The 10,780-nt window shown below is 58.2% G+C and overlaps 1 protein-coding gene and 1 non-coding gene across 2 annotated transcripts; both read right to left on the bottom strand.

Moving 5' to 3' along the window:
• Positions 1-1,299: 1,299 nt before the first annotated feature.
• EEF2 (eukaryotic translation elongation factor 2) lies at positions 1,300-10,507 on the bottom strand. The gene is made up of 15 exons (XM_012769297.3): positions 10,396-10,507; positions 9,190-9,404; positions 8,113-8,294; positions 7,811-8,022; positions 7,275-7,453; positions 6,967-7,072; positions 6,347-6,460; positions 5,842-5,980; positions 5,517-5,712; positions 4,633-4,891; positions 4,048-4,155; positions 3,120-3,473; positions 2,734-2,916; positions 2,519-2,651; positions 1,300-2,010 (listed from the first exon to the last, which is right to left on the bottom strand). Exons 1-15 carry the CDS (start codon positions 10,396-10,398, stop codon positions 1,817-1,819), a joined length of 2,577 nt encoding a protein of 858 aa, XP_012624751.1. The 5' UTR covers positions 10,399-10,507; the 3' UTR covers positions 1,300-1,816.
• Positions 7,531-7,595, bottom strand: LOC142864971 (small nucleolar RNA SNORD37). Its single transcript, XR_012915261.1, has one exon. It is a non-coding gene; the product is annotated as a small nucleolar RNA SNORD37 (small nucleolar RNA).
• Positions 10,508-10,780: the final 273 nt, after the last annotated feature.

Raw genomic sequence — 10,780 nt, 5'->3', positions numbered from 1 at the left:
CGTCAGTCACCACACCCGGCCTGGTTTCTTAATATTTTAGTGAGGATAGGGCCTTGGCTGAAGCATGACCCCAGGCAGTGTAGAATGCCAGAGTGGCCCCACTCCTTGCCAAGAACCCGATACCAGCACTTCACATCCCACACCTGAGGACAAACATAAGAAAACAGCAAAACTGAAACCTTAACCTTAGGTAAGGTTTGAGTAGATCTAAGTCCAGAATTGTACAATCTGTTTACATGCTAATTGGCATGAAAACCATATTTGGGTCAGGCACAGTGTCTCATGCCTGTAATCCCAGCACTCTAGGAGGCTGAGGCGGGAGGATGGCTTGAGGCCAACTTGAGACCAGCCTAAGTTTTTTTTTTAAATTAATTTTGATTTACTTTTGAGACAGGGCCTCATTCTGTTGCCTGGAATAGAGTGCTGTGGCATCAGCCTCGCTCACAGCAACCTCAAACTCCTGGGATCAAGCGATCCTGCCTCAGCCTCCCAAGTAGCTGAGACTACAGGCATGTGCCACCATGCCTGGCTCATTTTTTATATATGTTTTTAGTTGGCCAATTAATTTCTTTCTGTTCAGTAGAGACGGGGTCTCGCTCTTGCTCAGGCTGGTTTTGAACTCCTGACCTTGAGCAATCCACCCACCTCAGCCTCCCAGAGTGCTAGGATTACAGGCGTGAGCCACTACGACTAGCCTAGCCCGAGCTCGTAAGAGAGAGATCAGTCTCTACCAAAAATAGAAAAATTAACCAGGCATGGTGGCACCTGTAGTCCCAGCTACTCCAGAAACTGAGGCAGGATTGATTGAGCCCAACAGGAGTTTGAGGTTGCTGTGAGCTAGGCTGACACCACTGCACTCTACACTGGTTGACGGAGCAAGACCTTGTCTCCCAAAAAACCAAACCACCACAAATGGGCTCACAGGAAACTTTGATCACAGGACAGGAAGTGAGCACACTAGCAATTCAGAGGACAGTCTAAGCTAGCAGCGTCCAGTAGCCCCAAGCCCAGCAGACCAGAGTGCACTGCAATGAGATGACATTTTAAATTTCAGTTCCTTGGGGCAGTGCTATTTCACATCCACAGCAGTTACACCCCCACCATCTTACTGAGCAGCACCTACCACCCACAACAGTGGGCCTGGACAGTCCCCTCCTGAAGCAGGGCCCAGGTCTCAAGCATCTGAGCACCCCTTATAGGCCAAGGTGACCTTTGGTAGTGGCACAGCACCAATGAATGGCCCTGGTGCTGGGACACGGCAGCCCTGCTCCCCTGCAAAAAGGCCACAAGGATGCAGAATGAAGTCACCACCATATCAAATTTATTATTCCAATGGCACTAATACAGTTGGACGTGCTCATGATCACACCGCACAGGACTTCCTGCCTTCTAGTTATTACCTACCCGCTTGTCCCTTTCCCTTCTAGAGGAAAAAGCCACCACGGGCCATTTACCCAAATAAACCTCTTAATGCGTTCATTTGAAAATTTTTTGGACATCTGAGTTTCCCTCTGAAGAAATGGAAAAAAAACTTACTTGGGTGTCCCACCCCGCCTCCCCCTCCCCCACCGGCCAAATCAGTCCCTGCAAAGAGGGCATTTCTGCGACCTGAAAATAAATATCGAAAGAAACGGCATCAAGTGTTAAGGTTGAGCGATGGCACGAAGTGGCCCCGGAACCTCTCAGGTGGAGCATCACTGTGTCGGGACAGTCTGAGGTGTCGTCTGATAATGCAAGGACGTGCTGCTGTGGTCGAACTGGGTGTGGGTGCCGTGCCCGTCCTATCCGGGGTGGCGGGCGCTGCGGCCAGGGCCGCCTACAATTTGTCCAGGAAGTTGTCCAGGGCTGGAATGCCTTCCTTCAGGCCTTTGCGCTTGCGGGTCTCCGCCACCACCTGGCTGGGGCGGCTGGTGTTGTCGAAGGGGTCTCCGGGCAGGATCTGCCAGTGGTCAAACACGCACTGGGGGAAGGCCTGGCCGCCCGTGTTGGACCTCAAGTCGGCGGTGAAGCCTTTGGGAACAGAGCAGGGACAGGGTTGCTGGGCTGCCCAGGAGAGGCAGGTCCTGCTGGGAATGCAGGAAAACTCCTGGGCCCCACGGCACACGAGCATAGGAAGGCGGCTGGGACAACAGCAGCCCCTCAGGCCAGACGTCCAGCCTGGTGCCCTGCACCTCAGTGCAGGCCTGTTCATTCTAAGAACGTTCTAAGTCCTGCCCATGGCTGCCACCTGCTCCCTTCCAGGACCACCTGAGCTACAGCCCGGCTGCTCTTCCAACCACGGCCGAGCCATCCCTGAGACACACCCAAAACCCTTTTCCTCATAGTTGGGTAACAGAACCTGCCTCGATATGATCAATGACTTGGTCCACACAGGGTCAGGACTGGGCTACCCCAGGTGGAGAAGGCAGACTCCGTCACTGCTCCCATCAGGCCCAGGCGGGGGACACACCCTGATGAGCCCAGGAACCAGGTTTCCTTCCCTCTGGCCCGGCCACAGCCACACTGGGCTGGCACTTACCAAAGGACTCGTTGACGGGTAGGTAGGCCTTGACAACAAACATGGGGGTGCCAGCCACCTGGGACTCCTCAAAAACATGGCCCCGCTTCCTGTTCAGGACACCGTAGATACCTCCAACCACTTGCTCTGGACACTGCCAGGAAAGGGAGAGAAAGCCATTCAGCAGCCACTGGGCAGGGGACGATGCCAGGTCAGGGACAGGAAGCACGGCTCACCTGGATCTCCACCAGGTAGATGGGCTCCATGAGGCGAGGCTGGGCGGTCAGCACGCTGGCATACAGGCAGCGCCGCGCTGTGGGGATGATCTGGCCACCCCCACGGTGGATGGCATCAGCGTGCAACGTCACATCGTGGACATCGAAGCGCACACCCCGCATGTTCTCCTCGCACAGTGCTCCCTACAAGGGGGGCAGAGCCACAATCAGGGCCAACTCCCTCGCCGTGCCAAGCCCTCCAGGTGCATCCCACCTTGCCTATCTGCCTCTCCAAAGGCAGGAAACAGGTAAGGTCCCTGGACAGGTATCTGTCCCCAGGGCCTATCTCCAGTGCCCCCCGCCTCTGATCGATGCCCCAGCTTGGCTCACAGGAGCTGCACCCTCACCTCCTTGGTGGCCCACTGGAAGCCAGCCACCACGCTGTCCTTGATCTCATTGAGGTACTGCACACCCTTGGTGATGTCGGTGAGGATGTTGGGGCCGGTGCCATCAGGCCCAAAGCACCAGATCTTTCGGGCCTCGGCCACGTCCCACTCGTACTTCTCAGCCAGGTATCGGGCCCGCTGCTTCAGCTCCTGGCGGGCGGACACCTCGCCCTTGTCGATGTCCTCAGCCAAGCCATCGGGGAAGGGCCTAGCCTTCATGTATAGCCGGTTGTGCTTGTTGGGGGACTTGGAGAGGCAGAGCACGTTGGACTCCTCACTGACTGTCTCTCGGTACGAGACAACTGGGTCAGATTTCTGCAGAGAGAACGGGAAGGTCACACATAGTCTCAGAAGCAGAGGCCATGTCCACCGAGAGGCATTCTCAAAGCTTTCCCAGCCAGGCAGAGCTGACACGGCCTGCCAGTGGCACGTTCAATCAGAATGAATATAGAACAATTTTACTCCTGGTGCGAGTACAGGGCATGGGCTACACTGAGCCCCACCTGCTGCCAGCAGGACCGGGACAGAAGCAGCATCAGTTGGAAAGTGAGGTTGTGCAAGCAAGCCTGGCCTGAGCCTGTTGCTCGTGATCATGTTTCCTTACGCTTGACAGCAGAAAAAGCTGCCACGCAGCTCACTCACAACCAGACAGAGCCCCATTCCCACATCGGGAGGAGACCAGAAGTAATGACTAGACTGAAGAGGCCTGGCGGCCAGTAAGGCCCATGACGCAGCCCGGCACTGGCTGTGGCCTGTGCGGAGCTGAGCTCAGCCCCGGGAGGAGCCCAGAGCACGCGGTGGCCTGAGGCGGCCAGGTGGACACTGAGCCATTCTGTCGGCGCCACGTGCTCAGCTCTGCGAGTGGTGGGCGCGCACCACCACAGCTCACCTTGATGGGGATGCAGGCGTGGTCCTCCTCCAGGTCCTTCAGACAGATCTCCAGGTGCAGCTCGCCGGCCCCCGCGATGATGTGCTCGCCAGACTCCTCGATGATGCACTGCAAGGGCAAGCGTCAGCCCAGGGCACTGGCAGGCAGCACCCCACGCCCGGGGACAGTGTGGGGATGGTAAATTTGACAGACGGGCAGAATGCAGGCTCTATGTCCCCTCCAGTTGGTGGGAGCAGCTGGGCTTCCCCAAGACCGGGGACCACCAAAGGCAGCAAGAGGCCCCGCCCCGCCAGCCCTGCTGCTGGATCCTGGCACAACTAACGTGAAAAAAATTTTAAGACCAACTGCCCACAATAACCTACAGAAATCTCAGTAGCCTAAAAGCGTGGGCGATGGCTACCTGGGCAGGAAATCACCACTTAATGGGCAACAGCTCTACATGGGCAGATGTGGATCCCCCAAAAACCAGAGACCCTATTTTTGAATCACTCAAATCTCAAAACCGTGGCAACCAACTTGGCTGCACCTCAGGCCAGACAGAGCAAACCCTCCCCTTGCAGGTGGCATCCGTGCCCGAGTGCCCACCTGCACCATAGGGTCCGACTTGGCCAGCCGCTTCAGCCCCTCCACCAGCTTGGGCAGGTCAGCTGGGTTCTTGGCCTCCACGGCGACCCTGACGACAGGGCTGACGCTGAATTTCATCACCCTCATGTTGTGGGCGTGCTCGAAGGTGGTGATGGTGCCCGTCTTCACCAGGAACTGGTCGACACCTACCAGACCCACGATGTTCCCGCAAGGCACGTCCTCGATAGGCTCCACGTAGCGGCCCATCATCAGGATTGTTCTGCGGAGAGCAGCAGGAGTCAAGGGGCTGGCAGCAAGGCTTGGTCAAATCCCAGGAAACAAGGCCTTTCCAGAGCTGGTGGCACTCCTGTCTGAAGTATGGTGATGCCCCTGCCTGGGGCCACAAGCCCTGGCTGCACTCCACACTCACCCCAGATAACTCCATGGAATTCTGGCCCGTTTGATGCCACACCCCCTGCAGGTGCCACCAGTGTGCATACAACAGAACCGAGAGCAGGAGAGCAGACACAAGGCACGTGGGCGCCCACCTGCTCCCAGCACAGGTCAGGCTCCTGAGGAGCTGTAGCAACCGCAAGCCCGTGACTGCGGGGTGGCGACTGCCGTTAATGGTCCATCTTTGGGGTCACTGTCTGCTCCAAGCATGGAACAAGACTGTTGCCACAACCCTGGAGCCCAAGGACATTTGCAACGCACTCTGAGCTGGCCTTCACCATGCAGCCCCTGCTTCCTGCAATCACCTAAATGCCCAGAATCTTTCGTCATGCTCACTGGGCCATGCTGACAAAATAATGAGGCCGGAATGGGTTTGACGCTACTTCTCCGCACGTCTGCGGCCACCTCCTGAGCAACGGAGGAAGCAGCGCGGGTTTTGCCCAACCGCTCACCTCTGGATGGGCTTCAGGTAGAGGTCCTCCTTCTTCCCGGGGGTGTAGTTGGGCCCCATGATCCTGACCTTCAGGCCGGTGGACACCAGCCCCGAGAAGACACGTCCGAAGGCGTAGAACCGACCTTTGTCGGAGGTTGGCACCATTTTGGAAATGTACATCATGAGGGGGCCTTTGGGGTCACAGCTTTTAATGCCTAAGAAGAAAAACATCCCAGCAGGGACAACTTTAAGGCCCTGCAGGTCATCCTTCCAAAACCCTGCTCTGGACGAAGGCCTTCTGCCCAGAGACGCGCCCAACGCTCAGACAGTCCCTGCCCACGTACCCATGGCAGCCTCGTCGTCCGGGGGCCCCTCATACAGCAGCTCACAGCGGTACTTCTGGGCTGTCACTGGGGAGGGCAGGTGGATGGTGATCATCTGCAGCAGGGCATCCCCGGCGGGCAGCCAGCGGCGCATCACAGCCTGGGGACAGAGGGAGAGGGGCTTGCACAGGAGCTTGGGGTACCCCAGGGTGATCATATGCTCACCCGTCCTTCCTTGGGGACCTGAGACAGCCAACTGTTAGGAACCACGTTCTTGTAAAAACCGTGTCCCCTTCCAGAAGGGGGTCAAGGTACTGCCTACAACTGTCCCAGAGGTAGCTGGCTGCTGTGAAACCTCAATGGCCACTCGCCCAGAACCAGAGGTCCCAAGGGAGAAAGGGTGACAGTCATCCCCCCAGTTGGAGACCTCAGCCCCCAGGACCAGGGAGGGCTCTGACGACCATAACAATGGCAACACGAAAGCCCATTTAGTCCACAGAGGACTGGGCCAGCCGCCCCCACGCACCTTCAGGAGAGGTTTGCCTTCTTTGTCCTTGTCCTCGCTGTCCAGCTTGATGTCTAGTTTTTCAATCAGTTTTGCTGTCTCCTCTTTCTTGAAATTCATGATCGCGTCAAACACCTAAATTAGAGATTAGGGGACAAGACAACTTGTGTGGGAAGAGGTAGGAAGCCGCCGCTGCCTCTGCTCTGAGGCCTTAGGGACAGGTGCGGCACAGCAGCCAGCCCGCACAGAGCCTGACCTACTTACCAAGGGCGTGACCCCACTGAGCAAATCCAAAAAAGCCTCGTGATAAATTATTCAAAGGGAAAAAACTCAATCTGACTTATAAGTGAAAAAATTCTAAATTCACAAGAATTTAACAGACTCTTGGTCAAAGCTCCACCTGCCCCTCGCTTCTAACCCCAGCCTAGCAGAGAGCTCTCCCTACCACGCTCAGTCTAGAAACCTTGACACTAGCCTGTACAGGTGCAACCTGAACCTCAAAGTGCCTGCTCGCTCTCCTGCCCCTGACCACAAGCAGGTCAGGTGACCTGTCAGGGCCTCTGGGTGCAAGGAGGATGCTCCCATCACCACCAACAGACCCAGGGTGCCAGTCAGGACTCAACTGGGCTCTAGCTCCTCACCTTAAAGATGGGGTCTAGGATGAGCTGGCAGAACGTCCGGGGCAGCTTCTTCCCATCGGCGTTGGTGGCTGACTTGCTAAATTTGCCATTGGCTGGGTCAAAGTACCTGACAGAGGAAGACGGCCCAAGTCATCCAGGTTAGGGGTGGCAGTGACCAAGGTCAAGGGCAAGAGCTTGGGCAAGACTCCACCAGGGGGTCTGGTGAGCTTGAGCTACATCCTGAGCACCACCCCATCCCCACAGGAGTGTTCCTGGATCCCCTGCCCCACCCCACCCCACCCCACCCCACCCCAGCCCTCAGGGCTCACCGGTCACCCCACAGCTTCTTCATCATGTCTTCGACTTTCCTGGCCCGCTCAGCAGGCCCAAGCTGGCCCTCGCCCTTGGCTGCAAACTTGGCCACATACATCTCCGCAAACTGCTTCAGGGTGAAGGCCCAGCCGTGCAGGCCAGACCCGAAACCCACAGTGCCCAGGACAGGGTCGATCTGGGAAAGCAAGAGGTGAGCAGCCTGAACGGGACCCCGGGCAGACCTGCAGCTGTCACCCCACTGGGACCCGCAGGCCTCAGACGCTCAATTTCTTCAGTAGACATCAGGTCAAAGTGAAGAAATGTCAGTCATCACGTGGGGCCAGCCCTGCGCAAGCAGGAGGCACCGCTCCCCAGCCACGGGCCCAAGGGCCAGATCAGTCAGATGGGAAAACACCCCACCCCTTTCTGTGCCACCCCACCATTTCTGGGGTGAGCATGCGTCCAGCCTTGAGCCTCCCAGGATGGCTCCCGGGCCAGGTGAAAGCCCTTCAGCTTGTTGGGCACACTTTCGCCGGGAGCATAAGGGACATACCATGATGTTGCCCATGGGGCCGCTCTCGCCCTCGCCGTAGGTGGAGATGATGACGTTCACGTTCTCCACGATGCGCTGGAAGGTCTGGTAGAGCTCCTCGGGCTCCAGCTGCAGCTCGAGCAGGGCCCGGTCCATCTTGTTCATCATCAGCACGGGCTTGATGCGCTCGGCAATGGCCTGCCGCAGCACCGTCTCTGTCTGCACGCACACGCCTGGGGGTGGGCGGGACGGCTGTCACCCAGAGGTAGGGAAGGTACAGTGGCCCAGGTTCCAGGCCCTGCCTCAGGTGACCTGCTACTTACCGGACACACAGTCCACCACCACCAAGGCGCCGTCGGTGACTCGGAGGGCGGCTGTCACCTCTGAGGAGAAGTCCACGTGCCCAGGAGAGTCAATGAGGTTGATGAGGAAGCCAGAGCCATCCTTGCTCTGCTTGATAAAGTTCAAGTCGTTCTCAGAAAGCTCGTAGAACAGGGAGATGGCGCTGAGGAGGGAGTGGGGGGTCAGGAGGCTGGAGCCACCCCTAGCCCTCTGCTGTCCAATAGCCAGATTCCTGGGCTCAGCCCCTGCTGCCGCCAAGGGAGCCAGTGATGCTGTCAACAGCCAGAGCCATTGCTCGGCACTCTCCACCCTGTCCCCTCCCCTCCTGGATTACTCATCTGGAGTCAGACTTCAGGTTTCCCTCATGAGCTCCGACCCACCCTCTGCCTCTGCCAGGGATGGGGACTCGGGAGTACCAGTGCCCAGAGCCCCCCTCTGGCTTTGCTGAAGTCCCCACACCTGGACACAAAGCAGCAGTTGCATGACCAAAGCAAAACTGGAGAAGCCCCAAAGAACACTTTTGCCCTTTCTTTCTCTCTCCTCCAGCCCCAGCTGAGATTAACCAGTGAAAACCTCCCAATATTACCAACTAATGATAGATACCAGTGAGTCACTTGCCCTATATCACTTCGGAGACAAAACTGTCACAAGAGACTACCCTGAGCAAACACAACTGCTTTTCAGCAGCCCCTAGATGCCAGCTACACCCTCCACCCCCATGAGTGACAACACAAAGTCTCCAGACACTACCTAGTGTCCCTTTGGACAGGAAGCACAGTCGAAGCAGAGAGAACCCCAGGATTGAGAGTCCTCCTCAAGGACCCCCAGCTCCCAATGCCCACCCACCCCTGTGCCTCTCCCCACCTGTCTAGCTAACCACCCTCATCCTCTCCCCTAGTTTAACATACCAGCTCTAGGCCAACCCATGATTCACGGGAAGGTTTCAGGAGGACAGTGATGGTACTCACAGTGCTGCCCCACTCACTGGGGCCCCCGAGGCCTCCAGCTGCCAGGCAGGCACCTCCCACCCAGGTCCAGAGGGCACCCTGGCAACTCACGTTGACTTGATGGTGATGCAACGCTCCTGCTCGTCCTTCCGGGTGTCAGTGAAGCGAGTCTCCCCGGCCCGGGCCGAGGCAATGATGCCCGCCTTGCACACCAGGGAGTCTGTCAGCGTGGACTTGCCATGGTCCACGTGGGCAATGACAGACATGTTCCGGATGTTGGCCTTCTTGTCCATGATGGCCCGGATCTGGTCTACCGTGAAGTTCACCTGGGGGAGAGGGGTTGGCTCAGACCAGCCTGGAATTCCAGGAACCAGGCTTGGCACAGAACATCCGGTCGATACTAAGCTCCCAGGTCAAATCCCTGGAAGGGGCTGGTGCTATGCTGTCCCTAAACACACCGGGCCGATCGTCTCAGACACCTCTTCAAAGCCACTCCCTCAAGCTCCGAGGAACCACTGATTCCAGCTGTCATTCAGAACTGACAACCCTGAGAACTGAAAGGTCTCCAGAAGCGGCAACAAATTCCCTCGACACCAAACAGGGCATCGGGAAATGCCAGGTATTAAATGAGGAATGGATGCAGCTTCCCCTAAAACTCCATCCACGTTGCCACCGGGCCACGCTGGCTTCCTTCAACCAGCAAGTCTCTGGAACACAAGGTGACCCTCTGCCTGGGAGGTCGAGAGCCCACCCAGCCCAGGGGAGCGCAAGCGACGCCACCAGGCACGAGCCCACAGAAAGCAGCTTCTCGCACTCGGGAGTCACAGGAAGGGCCAGGGCCCAGGGCAAGGCTCCACGACAGCAGGGGAACGTTTTCGGGGTCTAAGAGGGGACTTTTCTACGTGTCGCTTCGCAGGTTTTGCCATTTCCCCGCTGCCCGCGGCCCCTGGCTGCAAGTCGACCTCCAACTCGTGGCCCGCGGGTTACGTAAGGCGCCTCCCCGCTTCCACCGCGGTCCCCGCCATTACAGCCTCTGCCACATCATCGCACCCCACCCCCATCCCCGCCGCCACCCCCGCGCCGGCTGGGCCCTGGCTCCCGTGAGGCGGCGGCGCCCCCGGAACCGAAGACGGGGCTCGGCGAGGAGCCCGGCGCGCAGACATGGCGGCGGCCGCTTCCCAGCCCCGACTCCGCCGCCGTCGCCGCCATGTCTTCTCCCTCCCTATCCAAGCGGCCCCAGCGCCCCAGGCTGGGCCGCGCCGGCCCCACGGAAGCCCCATCGCCGTCCCAGGGCACGAGTTGAACAGGACTGCTCACCATGGTGGCGGATGGCGGTGGATTCTCCCGGGTAGAACCAAGTGAGGCGAGCCGCGCCGAGGATGGCGGCGACGACGGCGGAAGAGAACGCTGACGTCAACACTCAGCCCTTTATAGGCGAACGCCGGTTGGGCGGATCATATGACCGCGTTGCGGGGGCGGAGCACAGAGACGTTCCGCGCAGGCGCACGGAGGCGCGTCTCCCTGTTAACCCATTGGGTGCCAGCCTGGTTGCAATAAGTTTCGGGGTTAGCGTCCCCGCGGGCAGTGGTGGTCCCCAAATGGTGCGCGCTGTTCACGTGCACAAATCCGAGAGGCTTGTTTTAGCTGAGAACAATAATCACATTAACTGTATTAGCTTGGAAAATGCCAAGCACTTCTGTTA

The sequence above is a fragment of the Microcebus murinus genome, chromosome 27 (assembly GCF_040939455.1).
Source record: "Microcebus murinus isolate Inina chromosome 27, M.murinus_Inina_mat1.0, whole genome shotgun sequence".
Taxonomy (NCBI): domain Eukaryota; kingdom Metazoa; phylum Chordata; class Mammalia; order Primates; family Cheirogaleidae; genus Microcebus; species Microcebus murinus.
This window is presented reverse-complemented; position numbering and strand designations above follow the sequence as displayed.